The sequence below is a fragment of the Epinephelus fuscoguttatus genome, linkage group LG19, assembly GCF_011397635.1.
Source record: "Epinephelus fuscoguttatus linkage group LG19, E.fuscoguttatus.final_Chr_v1".
Classification (NCBI taxonomy): domain Eukaryota; kingdom Metazoa; phylum Chordata; class Actinopteri; order Perciformes; family Serranidae; genus Epinephelus; species Epinephelus fuscoguttatus.
The window spans coordinates 14,820,167-14,835,398 of NC_064770.1; the positions used below are offsets into that span (position 1 = coordinate 14,820,167).

At 38.5% G+C, this 15,232-nt stretch overlaps 1 protein-coding gene across 2 annotated transcripts in view; it reads right to left on the reverse strand.

Moving 5' to 3' along the window:
- The window catches only part of cacnb1 (calcium channel, voltage-dependent, beta 1 subunit), a 38,949-nt gene extending 34,705 nt beyond the window's left edge, over positions 1 to 4,244 (reverse strand). The window contains exon 1 of one of the 2 annotated variants that reach the window (XM_049562179.1): positions 3,980 to 4,244. In XM_049562179.1, the coding sequence (XP_049418136.1) occupies positions 3,980 to 4,069 (90 nt within the window). In that variant the 5' untranslated portion in view covers positions 4,070 to 4,244. The remainder of the gene's footprint in view (positions 1 to 3,979) is intronic. The other variant, XM_049562178.1, reaches the window with a different exon arrangement.
- Positions 4,245 to 15,232: the final 10,988 nt, after the last annotated feature.

The window sequence follows — 15,232 nt, forward strand, 5'->3', positions numbered from 1 at the left end:
CCCATATGTATATTGAAACCAAATATGATGGATGTTATCATTCCCTTCCTAATGTACTTGCAATGTCAGAGATGGAGAACAAAATCCAAAGTCCTCGATCTCCGAAAAAAAAAATGTATAAACCATTATGTGAAACTAAAATGCGGTTTCAGTAGCATGAGGCAGAAAACATACCAAGCAGTGGCAAAGTGCAGCTGCTCTGATCTGCTGCCTTTTGATTCTGCGGTGAAGTTCAGCCAGTTTGGGAAACTTTTAGTGGGTGAATTGCAGCCAGCGCAGACTACCCACAGCCAATCAGTAAACGGAATCCTGTGACTCTTGTGTGCCTGAACGCCCCTCCCGGCTGCAGACACATATTATTATTGCGGCGAGATGCACTTCACTGCTGCTTGGGGTGTTTTCGGTGTGAGATACATAGAGGGTATCTTCAGAAAGTTACAGCCTAGTATAAGATTCCCTATTGTTGTTACCCTAGAAATATAAAGAGGGAATTTTACACTGAAATACACAAACAGTTAAACCTTAGAATATATGTTTGTACAAAATGAGGACTGTGGATTTTGTCCTTCACTTTATACATTGAATGTGCATTTGGGAGGGATGTTTTAATGGCCAGGATGAACAAAAGGAATGATTACAGCAAGTAGAATATGTTTTGCTGTGTTAATGGGCACTCGCTATTGTTTTAAAGGGATAGTGCACCCAAAAATGAAAATTCATAAGTGTTGTGAGGACTCTAAAACTTCACCAGAGCCTCCCTCGGCATATGGGTGAGTTTTCATTTTTGGGTCCACTATCCCTTTAAGAAAGACTTGAAAAAATGTGAATTTATCCTTTAAGAGAAAACTTTGATTTTCATCCAGGTTTGTATCATAACAACGTGGGTATGTGTAACTTAACTATAGCTGACTTTAGCTGAGATATGCCTCCCATTCTCACAAACTCAGATTAAAGATTCTGTTGTTGCGTTGCCTGTTTCTCACCTAAAATGTTTTCAGAAACAAATTTTAGCTCATTGTTTAACTGTAATGCTAGGTCATTTGTTACCAGCTGGCTGCCATATTGTTTCCAGTGTCAAAACAAACCAGCACATATTACATTACATATTATTATTAGTTGCAGATTTTCTACCTCTTGAGCAAAACCGAATGCCACAGTTCTTTTTCTCTGCTTTCTCTGGTCATATGGCACCACCCTCAAAAGTATTTGCATCTTTCTATCGATAGGCAGACCATCTTTCCTGCAGTGAAATATTTCTTAAAGAATGTAGCCAAACTGTAAGATGACATTTACACCAGGCTGAGATCATCACCTGAACCAGACTTCCTTCAGATGTCGACAGGCCAATGAGATCGCATTCTGATCATATTCCATTCTGCTGCAGACACACTGTATGTGTTTTTCCTTTTACTGATAACACATCCAGACACAAACCTCATGGTAATACAGGGTGTAAACGCGGTCTTTACTCACCATCTTAACTGCTAAGATCTGAGCAATCAAACAGGTTGTAAACAAACCCCTGGTTCAGCTGTTTATTCAAAACCAAATTATTTGGAATTGAAAACGAAGATAAATAAAGTTACAAAGATGTTATCCACAGTGCAGGATGCTCGGTTAAAGTTTAACTAGAAAGTAGCTCTGCAAAACCCGATTGTTGACGATGGACCATTAAAGTAATTGTTTTAACGTCCACCTCTGGTTTCATTTCAGTTTTCATTAGATAACATGATCACACTGTGGATGCTTACCCTGCTGGAGATGCTGCTGTGCCCCCAGATATCTCAGCAATTAAGCCGGCAAATAAAATGTTATCGTTACAGATAAGACGCCATGGCTAAATCACTAAAACAGGAGTTACGTTGTTAAAAAATGATCCTTTGAGGCTGTTGCGGTGAGGCAAACTTCACTGTCACAAGTTTCACAATTACATTAAACGCGACGTTTGTGGGTGCAGGTAGGTGTGTGGGTGTGTGTTTAGAGGGGTCTCTACGATCGGAGCCATGGTGGGGCGAGTTCCTGTCAGCAAAGGGCAGGGAAATGCCAGAGGAAGTAGGGAGGGGAGGCTTCCTGTTGGTAAACATCCTCCCAGATTAAGTGTGTAATTAAAAAGGGTGTTGTGTGTGAGCGTGGAGGGTGGCGGGGTGCACGATATCACAACCACATTACACTCTCCATACATTATTCCGCTCGCTGAGATCGCACTGATCCGCAATCTGACGGCGGTCAGCAGACATGATCTTTAATCTAAGCAACCCTCCGGCGTTGAATTTGGAATCGGCTCTCGGCCCACATTTCATTTCTTCTTCTGTGGTAGAACACTCAAAGCGTCTCCTTCAGGATATTAGAAATGCCTGCTTGTCTCTTCACAGCAGAGTTATAAATACATATACCAGCATGACCCGCTGCAGGTCTGCATGAACTTTATATCTAATTGATCAGGAGTGCCACACACACAAACACACACACACACACACACACACACACAACATTCCCTGCTGCCTAGCACATGGAGGGGGTCCATCTGTTTCTCACCACAGCCTCGCAGCTGATAAATATCTAATTTCTAAAAACAGGCAGGATGAGGTGAGATGGTGGGAGCAGGATGGAGATAGTGGGACATTCAGAGATGCAGAAGGAATCTGGAGAGCTGAGGGGGAAGAGAGAGAGAGAGAGAGATGAGAAGGAGCTCGGAGGAGTGGGAGTAAAGAGGAGAGAGCAGGACTTGGCATGGTTTGAAGCGTTGGTTGTCTGTGAGGTGTTTTTTTTTTTTTTTTTTCCCCTCCTTCTCCAGAGAGACAATGACTGAGCTCAGCGTGGGTGTGTTGTTCTAGATATTCTCATCGTTTTTTTTTTTGTTGTTTTTTTAAAAAATCCATTTAAACTGTTATGACTAAACATGCCCACAACATCATGACACTTCCTAACAGCCGCTGCCTATTTGTAGCTGTAAAAAGAGTGACACCACTGAAAGTTGAAGGATAAAATTATAAATTTCTGACGGTGGAGGAGGGTGTTGGAGAATATTGGACTGGACTGGACTGAAAACAGGTCTGGAGTCAGACGCAAGACTCTGAAAACCAAATTACAATTGCTGTTTACATCAGTTTCACCTCTTTTTGTGACTCATGCTTTTTCACATGAAGTAATCTCTCCTCCTGCTGGGAAGTTCAACATTTAGTGCATCATCTACTTGGTTAATTAACGATTACTTAAACAAAGAGTGGTTTTCGTTATAGGACCCAAATTTAGGGCTGGGTGATACGGAGAAAATAAAATATCATATTTTTGACCACATACATTAATATTGTTATTGCAACAATATTGTAGGGCTGACAATTAGTGCTTTGACAAAATATTTACACAATCAGTTTTTAATAAATGATTATTTAATGTGGCTATAATGACTAAGCGGGTAAAAGCAAATAACAGAACAGCTAGAACAGTCTGGTAAGGTCAGAAAATGACATCACTTTACTGTAATGCAGCCTTTAAAAACAGGAAAAAACACTTATACTATTAAGATATGCGAAATCTAAGACGATATCTTAACAGATTTCACGATATCGATATAAATCGCCAAATCGCCCAGCCCTCGACCCAGTGAGGGCCAGCAATAAAAACAAGCGTTACATCATATCCTCACATATGGTTCCACATATGGAGACTTGTTAAAACCAACTATATGCCAAGGATGAAATTATAAATCAAAGCCACAAGAACATGTAATCTAATTTTGCTTCCCTTTATTCTCAGATGAAATAGAGGCTTGAATCAGTGCAGCTTCACCAACATTTCAGACTCCCGAAGGCGCATTAGACGACTTAATTGCCGAACAACCTGTTAATCCTCAGAAGTGAAACAGCTTCACGTGATGAAAACGCCTCTCTACTATCAATGCACGACACTTCACGCAGTCTTTTTGTTTTTCTGTCATGACATTTCTGCTTTCCCCCCGTTTCTGGCCCTCGCTTCTTACCTGTGTGTGTGGATGATGGTCGAACATGTCCATTTGGATCTCCTGGGTTGAGGTCGAAGGCGTCCTGGACATACTACTTTTCTGTACCATTGATTTAACTTTTTAAAATCTATTTTCAGTTTCGTGTGTTTATGATGGTGTCGACAGACTCATCTTTTTTTTTTTTTTTGTTCCAGAGAGGGTGAAGCCGCTGATGTATCTGAGCTGGCTGGTAAAATAATGGCAACAGCTGCCTCCCTCCAGCCTATAGCGTTACACACTGGCGCACCAGGCTTTTACACTACAGTCAAGTCAACGGCGTGAAGCAGCCACACATCCGGTTACTGCTTTCAAAATAAAATTCCTTGAAAAGGTTAAAAAAAAGCAGGGAAGTGACTGAGAGGGTGTGGTTCATATTACACTATAAGGAAGATGTAGGCTACTTATTTGCTTGTCTTAAAATAACCATTTGGAAAACATAAGCCTATTTATGTTTATGAAAAATGAAATGGTTTCTCTGACCTTCCGAATATGTTTCCAGAGTTTAAGTTTGCATATGGCACAATATCAGATATCATAGCCACAAGAGTTTACCATAATGATATTATTGCCATCTGTAGAAAATTTTAAAAGATGCTGTTAATCAAATTTATCTTTAACTCTATTTTCTGTACATTTTGTTACTTTTTTGGCAAATGAATTATACTCAAAATTTGAGTGTATGAAGGTGGACTTTATCCATAACTTTGCAAAAGAGCAATTACACTTAATGGATAGTGAAAAGGCAACCAGGTGGCGGGAAAGCAAGAATAGAATAAAATGGAAGTGATGTGAGGTGCTGGATCATTTACAGGATATTACTATGATATCAATATTCCATCTTTAAATATCACGGTTATCGTCAATACCACTGTATCACACCACCCCTAGTTTGACTGCTTTTTCCCCCCCTGCCTTTTGCACAATTCACATTTCAACAGAAAGCTGCAAACAAATTATTGGAAATGGAAATTTCCATCCATTTTCATCTGCTTATCCGGGGCTGGGTAGCAGGGCAGCAAGCTCAGCAAAGTATTCCAGGCCCTATGTCCGCAGCAATGCTTTCCAGCTCCTCCTAGGGGGGCCCAAGACATTCCCAGGCAGTGAAGGACTCAGGATGTTTTAAGGACAGGGGCGAAAAGGAAAAAAGGGCACCTACTGCATAACATGGGGACAAGAGGGCAGCCAAAAGGGCACATCCACTTGTTTTCATCCAATAGGGCACATCGTCTTGTTTTGAGCACTCAAAAGGGCAGCCAAAAGGGCACATCTGCTCGTTTTCATCATTCAAGAGGGCAGCTGATAGGGCACATCCTCTCATTTTCGCCACTCAAGAGGGCACTTTAGCGCGGCGTTTTCTGAGGAAACTCAATTCAGCCGCTTGTATCCACAATCTCATTCTCAAAGCTCATGACAATAGGTGAAGGCTGGGACGTAGATGGACCAGTAAATCAAAAGCATTGCCTTCCAGCTCTGCTTTGATCAATTTCCAATGTGACTTTCAAAGAGTGTTAAGATTAAATTACCCTATGTCAATTTTTTGTTATTTATCCTGTGCTATAAGGTGTAACAAATATTAGGCAACAAAACCCAATAATACTGGTTATAGAATATTAGTGAAAGTGTTTGTCATCTTAGCTGTAATATTAGAAATAAAAGCAATAGTAGCCTAAAAGGTTACAACTGAGGCAGCCCTTTAACTCACATGCTTTTATTTTGAAGGCAGACTCCTCTCACTACCGGTGTGTTTCTGTCTTCCTCTGTCTGCCTTGACGTCGTTTGTGTCTCCTGTGTGCGCTCGACAGACTCCAGCTGGGAGCCGAGGTCCACGCCCCGCTGAACAGACCCCACCTTCACTTATCGATTGATGGGAGAACAACAGAGCAGCCGCGGTGATGGAGGCCGCGAGTGTGGACAGATAGAGCGGGGAGGTTAGGCATCTAAAGGCGCATGCTGATGTAGTTAAGAGCAAAAACGTGGAAACTCCAGGGACTATATTCTATAACTGATATAATGTTGACCCAGGGGTGGCTGGAGGAGGCTTTTCTGGGGTCCTGAAACATGCCAGGAATGGTTGATATTTAAAGTTTGAGGCCCCTGGGTGAGTCGTTAGGGGGCCCGGATTTTCTAACAATGCACTGGTGGATCAACACAGTAAAAAGAAATGTTGCCCACTGGGATTATGCTGATACAATAACATTTAAAGTTAAATATGGAAAGTAAGTATGGCTCTGTGATCCGTGTGCAGCAGATCAAAAACAAAATATGTTAAACATTTGTCTCTGGGTCAAAACAGATGTGGCGGTGGTTTGTGACAGTGCCCAGAAAGTTAGTGGTTAAAGATATAAAATGACTGGACAAGAATAAACAAAATAAATTAAAATTTCATCCTACTATCACCCTCAAATTTGTTGACACGTCTTTCACGTGGCCTATTTGAATACAACTGGAACCATATTTCTGGCTGCCTGATGATTGTATGCTATGTCAAATATTTACTCACCTGTTACTGGCTGCTGTTGTGCTCTCTCAACGCATTCTCACTCCGACCTTGTCACATATTGACTTTTGTTTCCACGGCCACAAACGATGTGCAAGGTACCCTGGGTGTGTTGGTCATTGATGTTCTGGGACACAGTGTCAGGCTCTGCCTGTTACATGTCTTCTTTCAAAATACATTTCCGTTCAACTTCCTCTTGGGTGAAAGTCGTGGTTAGTTGGACCCATCCACTACCCCTCCCACCCGCCCCACTCAGACCTTAACATTTGTCCTTGCCCCGCCGCGGTTCCCGGGCCCTGACGCAGCCGGGCGCAGTAACATTATAACAGCAACCGGCCGTGTATCACGCTGATGTTAAAGGATGCCTTTTTTTGTTGGTTGCTGACGCGCAAGTCACTGCCCAAGTTTCCTCAAATTCGGCACAAATGTCCCCTTGTACTCAAGAATAAACTGATTAGAATTTGTTGGTTGAAGGTCAAAGGTCAAGGTCAGTGTGTGCTCACAAAACATGTTTTTGGTCTCAAGAATTCATGTGTAATTACAACAAAATTTCACACAAATGTCTAATAGGTCACAATGATAAAGTGATGACATTCAAAAGGTCAAAGGTCAGCTTCACTGTGACATCATAATGTTCTGCAAACACACTTTTCTGGCCATTACTCAATGCTATAACTCAGGGAGACATTTGGTCAGATACTGAATTGGTGACACCAATCTCAGGTGCCCAGCTCAAAACTGTGCTGATTGGGATGAGACTTTGGAGGGAGATTGGGCTCTTGAGTCCAAGGGGACATTTTTGCCAAATTTGACAAAATTCCCTCTAGGTGCCCTTGAGATATCATGTTCACGAGAATGTGGAGGATGCAAGGTCACAATGACCTTGACCTTTGACTGATGACCTCCAAAATCAAATCAGTTCAGTGTGAGTCCAAATGAATGTTTGTGCCAAATTTGAAGAAATTCCCTCAATGCGCTCTTAAGGTACTGCATTCCCAAGAATGAGACAGACAAGGGCACAGTGTCCTTGACCTTTGACCTAAGAAAATCAAAATCTGATCAGTTCATCGCCGATTCTGAGGGGATGTTTGTGCCAAATTTGAAGAAAATCCCTTGAGGTGTTCACAAGAATGGGATGGATGAGCAGACATATGTACAGACAACCTGAAAACATAATGCCTCCGGTGCGATCACTGTTGCAGAGGCATTAAAAAGGCATATCACATACTTTTGGTAGTTTCATTTATAACAATGGATTATATTTTATAAACGGATTATGTATTTTGTATGTAAAATCTCAATTTCAGAAGTGACTGTGGCTCTAAAATAAATAAATAAATGAAAGTAAAATAGTACAATAAAAAGTACAATATCCTAAAATATCCTAAAATATTTATTAGTGCTGCTTTGAGTTTTCAGGTACTTTATTACTTTTGTAATGTTAATCTAAAGTATATTGTTATCAGTCATGATCAGTTGAGAGACACAAAAACTGAAACTCTTAAACTGTGAATTTAAATTTAATCATATGATAAAAGAAATTAAGAAAAACACAGATAATGCCTTTAAATTGTTATTAAACATTGACAATAATGACTATTTATATCTCTCATTGTGCACCCACACTGGTTTCACTGGTGATGAAGACAACTATTGACAAGATAAATACTGAGGTCACACAGATGACGTAAACCTGAACAAAGAAGGGGAAGATTCATCCAGCCCAACCAGCACAATACCATACTCATTACAGTCCTTGGTGAACCCCTTCTATGACGCAGTGATCAGTGCTGATGTCACTGGATTCAACACCCACAAGTTCATCCTCCGTGGCTGCAGCTCATACTTCCGGTGAGGTGGTTACCTCAGTAGGAGGAAGCCTTCATGGTCGTCCTCTTCAAAAAGAAAAAAAAAAAAAAAAAAAAGCAGAGAAACAGAAGCATGATGTACTTTCAGAAATGATGATAGTTGGAGTCACTGTGACTCTGCTGCAGCAGCTGGTCCATGTCCTCCTCTAAGAAAAAAAAACATAATGTACAGCATGAGGACACCGAGTTTCAGGTTGTCCTCAGCTGCTCACTTCCATCGTCTGTGCTGTTGCTAAAGGTAACTGAGTGCATGGACAGTCATCTCAGGCAACAACTCACAGTGATGGCAGTTATAGAATAAAGTCTTGTACTGTGAATATGAGCAAGAAATTCAAACGTCAAACGTCTGGTATATTTCGGTTGCTTGGTTTGTAAGTGCTGTTTTTGGGTTGTCTTCTTAGTGAGCAGAATAACACATTAGTAAAGGACAGCAGCACAAGTACACCTGCATTAAAGGACCCCGCAAATGTGGTTCCACAATGTGGCGTCCCTCTGACCCCACTAATATGTCCTCCTGCTACTCAGGGCTGTCGGTTTTGTGTCCATAGTGGGTGGGACACATGATCTGGGGGGGTTGGGAGTGCCTCCATCACAATATTTTAAGAGTCAGACACTTTCTGGTGAACTTTCATGCACCAATTTGTGCCTTTTCTGCATCAGTTCATGGTGGGAATGTTTTTAATTTCATCAAAATAAGAGTCCTCTGTTTAACTTTAATGTTTTTATTTGGGGAGCACAAATTTACATGTTGCAGATACTAAGGGGATGTGCTCCCTGTGTCCCCCCAAAAACTATGGCTACGCTTCTACTTATCGGAGAGGCTTTACTGCTGGCAAATAAATAAACTACTCTTATACTAAACAATAAAAAAGTAAAAGTAAAAGTAAAAATAAAATATGTGACATTTTTGATGTAAGGTGCGTTAAGATGAAAGCGTATCACAGTGAAGTCCTGTTAAATTATTAACCTATGCAATAGATTCAGCCGTAATTAGAGAAAACCTTTGAAGATGTTGGACTCTACGTGCACAGCTTGCACAACACACCTCTGTACATTCATTCACTAATCAATTTTAAGATTCATTCCAAATTAAAATAAGTGGTTTTGGACACTATACTCGGACAGTGCTAATTAGCTGTTGCATTGCAAATAAGCAACAAAAATAAACCTGGTTTTTTTTTTCTGCCTGCACAGCAAAGACTGTGATGCTGCTTGTACCTGAGGTGACTCTACACATTTTCCATCATATTGTTTCTATGTGTGTTCATGTTATGTGTTGCTCATGTAAAACATATTCTGGTTTTAAGAAACCTGCCAGCTGGAGTGCTCTGAGAGATATTTTAGCATGTAAACACCTCATTAAGGTGTCTGATTGGTCTAGAAATGAGTGAGTAAGATGTTAAGGATTCAAGACACTCCTGTCTTTAGATGATCAGAAATATTGACAGTGTTATGGTTATGTATACAGGAATATAAATAACATTCTAATGTACCATGAAAACATAATATGTCAGTAATATCTAAAAACAACATAAGCCTAAAAAACACGATACGTATCCGCAGAGGTGTGAAATTTGATGACCATGGACTTGACTTGACCAAATGAAAAAAGACTTTCAACTTGACTTGGACTTTAACATCAATGACTTGTGACTTCACTTGGATTTGAGCCTTTTCACTTGAAAATACTTGATACCTTTCTCCACGGCCCAAAGATCAACGAGTATGTTATTTAAAAAGTGTACCATGAGTCATTGCATTTCCCTTCATTTCCTGAGTCAACTAATGTTAACATCATTCCTTCCCAGCAAGTCGACACTTAATTCTGACAGCATCCAATCAAGTTGTAGGAGAGAACCATGATGAAGATACTTTTGTGGTGGTCAACAAAAAACAAGTTGCAGTATGCAAAACATGGGAGTCAAAAAAAAACTGTTGTAACAAATAAACACAGTTTTTTAAAAGCATTCATGCTTTCTATAACTTTAATATATTATAACTCTATGGGGTGCCGTTTGTAAAGTGTCTCACGCTGAAAATAACATCAACATTTTGCCACATTTAGCTTCAAACAATGTTTAAAAAAGTATTGTGATTTTTTTAACGTCACCTTTTACCACATTTACAGCAATATTTGTTAAATTAGAAATATATTAAATAGTTAAATCTAAATATTAAATGTGGCACCTAAATGTTAAATGTTAAATCTAAATATTAAATCTAAATCTAAATGCTAAATCTAAATCTAAATGTTAAATCTAAATATTAAATCTAAATCTAAATATTAAATCTAAATCTAAATCTAAATGTTAAATCTAAATGCTAAATATAAATATAAATGTTAAATCTAAATATTAAATCTAAATCTAAATGTTAAATCTAAATATTAAATCTAAATCTAAATATTAAATCTAAATCTAAATGCTAAATCTAAATCTAAATGTTAAATCTAAATATTAAATCTAAATCTAAATATTAAATCTAAATCTAAATCTAAATGTTAAATCTAAATGTTTTGGGTGAAACTAAATATTTAGCTAATATGCAAATTCACACTGCCGGTCACCGGAAGTACCAAAATAAAAGCTCGAGATGGTCAGACTGTTTATAGAATCAAATAACGAATTAAAACCAACTTATCGGGGGAAATGGACACTTGAACATACATTAGCGTGATAATAACTACCTAAAATAACAAGAAACGTGTTTGGAGAAATTTTATTTGATGTGTACTTTGAGTTGTTAGTGTCCCTTCTGAGGGAATCACCTTGTTGTTTACAAATACTTCCAGCGGAGTTTAGCAACATATATATATGCACATCTCACGTTTTTCACGTCACTGTATCACCGTTTAGACTAATCTGGTGTTTGTAAAGCCTATAAACACTATGACTGAACAAACATTACTATCACGGTCTGAAATTAATAACATGGTTATCGTAGATTAGCGGGGCTAACTGTTAGCTGTTAGCCCCGTTAGCGGTGTCTGTAATGACTCACTAACTCTAAACGGTCCGTGAAGAAAATATTTTTTCCAGCGGATGTCTTAGTTACAACATGATTGAGCTAAAGTGAGTAGTTTAATGTCGTATCCGACAATGGGAGACATTTAACAGATGACGTCCTGATAGCTTTGCTGCTGCTGCGGCCACTGGTGCTCTCTAGACATCGTGATTTCCCAAAACTGAATAAATACCACACATCGCAACACAAAACTGCTTTGCTAGCTCAATCATGTTGTAACTAAGACATCCGCTGGAAAAAATATTTTTTTCACGGACCGTTTAAGAGTTAATGAGTCATTACAGACACTGCTAACGGGCTAAGAACTGACGGTTGTTAGCTTAGCTTAGGTTGTTAATCCCTCCGAAGGGACACTAACAACTCAAAGTACACGTCAAATAAAATTTCTTCAAACACGTTTCTTGTTATTTTAGGTAGTTATTATCACGCTAATGTATGTTCAAGTGTCCATTTCCCCCGATAAGTTGGTTTTAATTCGTTATTTGATTCTATAAACAGTCTGACCATCTCGAGCTTTTATTTTGGTACTTCCGGTGACCGGCAGTGTGAATTTGCATATTAGCTAAATATTTAGTTTCACCCAAAACATTTAGATTTAACATTTAACATTTAGATTTAGATTTAGATTTAATATTTAGATTTAACATTTAGATTTAGATTTAGATTTAGTATTTAGATTTAACATTTAGATTTAGATTTAGATTTAATATTTAGATTTAGATTTAGCATTTAGATTTAATATTTAGATTTAACATTTAGATTTAGATTTAGATTTAACATTTAACATTTAGGTGCCACATTTAATATTTAGATTTAACTATTTAATATATTTCTAATTTAACAAATATTGCTGTAAATGTGGTAAAAGGTGACGTTAAAAAAATCACAATACTTTTTTAAACATTGTTTGAAGCTAAATGTGGCAAAATGTTGATGTTATTTTCAGCGTGAGACACTTTACAAACGGCACCCCATATAACTCTGTTGTTAAAACGACATTACATTTGATGAAGAGCGCTTTATGACTTGTTCAGGACTCAAAATTCAAAGTTTAGGACTTGGGTGTGAAGACTTGCGCGTTCCTTGTTACTTGAAAAACAATGACTTAGTCCCACCTCTGCTAATGTGTGTACAAACAAAATCAACTTTAAGAAGTTTTATTGGTTTGTAATGGAGTATTTGATTGTTACAAAGTGTTAATAAAAAATCGATAATATTTAGAAAAGTACATTAACCATCCTTTGCTTAAGAAAAATGTAGCACATCTTCTTTCACATTTTTTATGCCTCCACACTGGAGATAGTAGTGGCCAGAGGCATTATGTTTTCGGGTTGTCCGTCCATCTGTCTGTCTATCTGCCTGTCCATCCATTCTTCCGTCTTTCCATTGGTCATAGTCTCTTGAACGATATATCTTGCAAACACCTTGTGGGAATTACTTCAAATTTGGCACAAACATTCACTTGGACTCAACAATGAATAGAGTAGTGACCTTAATGCTCAACGGTCAAAGGTCACTGTGACCTTGCATCTGTCTCAGTCTCGTGTATGCAGTCTCTCATGAAGGCCTTGAGGGAGTTTCCTCAAATTTGGCACAAACGTCCATTTGGACTCAAGAATAAACTGACTAACTTCACACAAATGTCTAATAGGATACAATGATAAAGTGATGTCATATCATATATTCAAAATATCAAAGGTCGACTTCACTATGACATCATAATGTTTGGCAAATGCACTTTTCTGGCCATAAATCAACGTTATATCTCAGGAACAGAGGGGGAGACATTTGGTCAGATACTGAAATGGTGACACCAATCCTAGGTGCCCACCTTGAAACTGTGTTGATCATATAGATCTTCTGTGCTGCTCTGAGGAAGATGTGCGTGAAGCATCCATGTTATAACTGACATGGATGTAAACTGTAAACAGAACTTGACTGATGGGCGGAGACATACAATGGTGAAGTGGTAATTCTAGTTTTTACTTACTGGAAGGTGCAGAGAGCAGAGCAGTATCTGTCGAAGCCATGGTGGGAGGTGATATCTGGTACTTTGGAACATACTTTTTCCAGAGCTGATGATTTCAGTTATTTCTGGGTTACCTGAGGTGAAGAAGTCACACAAGTGCTCCTCATGCACCCACACAGTGAGCGTGCAGCGTTGCCATGGTGACGGTCTGCTGCTGGAGAGCCAGTGATACAACAGTGGCAACCCTAATAAGTAGCCATGTCAGATGGTAATGTGCCAGTTGGCTATTTTTAACAAGGAGCCACTCACTAAACCACCACCACCAACCTTTTTGTTTTTAATAGAAGCCACTCGAAAGCTTAAAAATACTTCTTTTTCCAGTCTCTTAGAATGCTCTCAGCATTAAGGAAAAAAAAAAGTTTATTTTTATTTTTTTGACTTTCCTGACGCTGCATATTTTAGACATCAACTTGTCTCCAAACCTGTTCCTGTTAATTTCGTACTGTTCATTATTTATTGTGGGTGTCTTTCACACCCTTGATAGGCTGAATTTCACAGCGCATCACTTATGGTTCAGGTTGTATGAAGATACTTTGGTTTTGTACAATATTTCAGGAACTCAATATGTTCTTCTTTCTTGCCTCTCTTTCTTGTTCCTGAATTTTATGATAGAGGTACCCTGTGTCACAATTTGACTTCAGAATAGATAAAAACATACACACAGAAATTAAATGACAAACAGCCAGGAGACAAACCACAAATATATTTGGCAATGCATGAGATACAGTGGGGTAATTTTTTGCCAGTCTTGAAGGCATTTCACACTCATTAGTTTGGTGTAATGCAGAATGTGGTTCCCACAATCATTTTCGAGAATAATAGAGAAACACCAGCTAAATTCAACCATGATTTAAGAAAGCAAACACACATAAACTACACTATAATAGTTAACTGTTATTATTTGGTGGGTATTATAATATTGAATATAGTGTTACTGAATTTTTTTTTTGAAGGATGACACAAAAAAACTGGTCAAATTAAACCTTTAAGAATATACTTTGAATTTCAGGTCAACAGTGCACAAATGTAAGATATTAAGATGTTATTAGCATATATATTACTCAGTGGGCTAATCATCATTGCATATTTAAAAAATTTACATTAAAAGAAGGAAATATTCATTTAATTGAATAGAATTTAAACAGTTTATTTATAATTTTTATAGTTAATGTAATTTTGTTATAGATTGACTGTTTAAAAAAAAAGAAAACCATGATGGAGATAGTTGCCTTTTTAGAGCATTAATAGCAAAAAGCACTATTTATAATTTTCTGTGAGTGCTTTTAATGCAGGCGTATATCTGCGGTGGTAAAATATATGTATTTAATTTCTCAGTCACTTGCAAGGGCCTGTTCTCCGCCCTCCCTGTTGTCGGAGGCACCCACACAAGGGCCACAGTGCAACCACACTGCCCGCACTGTCTTTATTCACGTCCGAGGTGTTAAACATAATATTAATATTGCTAAAAACATCACAATCTAGTTTGGTTTTTGAGTGGAGTCTGTCATCAGTGGCGTTTCTGCTCTCAACACCGCCCTCATGTGTTCAAACAGCAGAATGCACTCGCTGCACCCACAATGCATTGCAAAACCCACTGGACAGTACCAAGTGTTTCACGATGGGGGTGCAGCGATTTAAACTTTTAAAATATACTTAGGGTTGCCTATATATGTATCAATTTATATCTTTGTATACGCGTAAATATCGCTAAAGAGAAATGTCCACGCTATTAATAATGTCCGTTTTGGTCTAGGCTTACACCGAGGTGTTACGTGCTCAGAGATGGACTCTCCTCTATAATGGTAGCTTCCAGT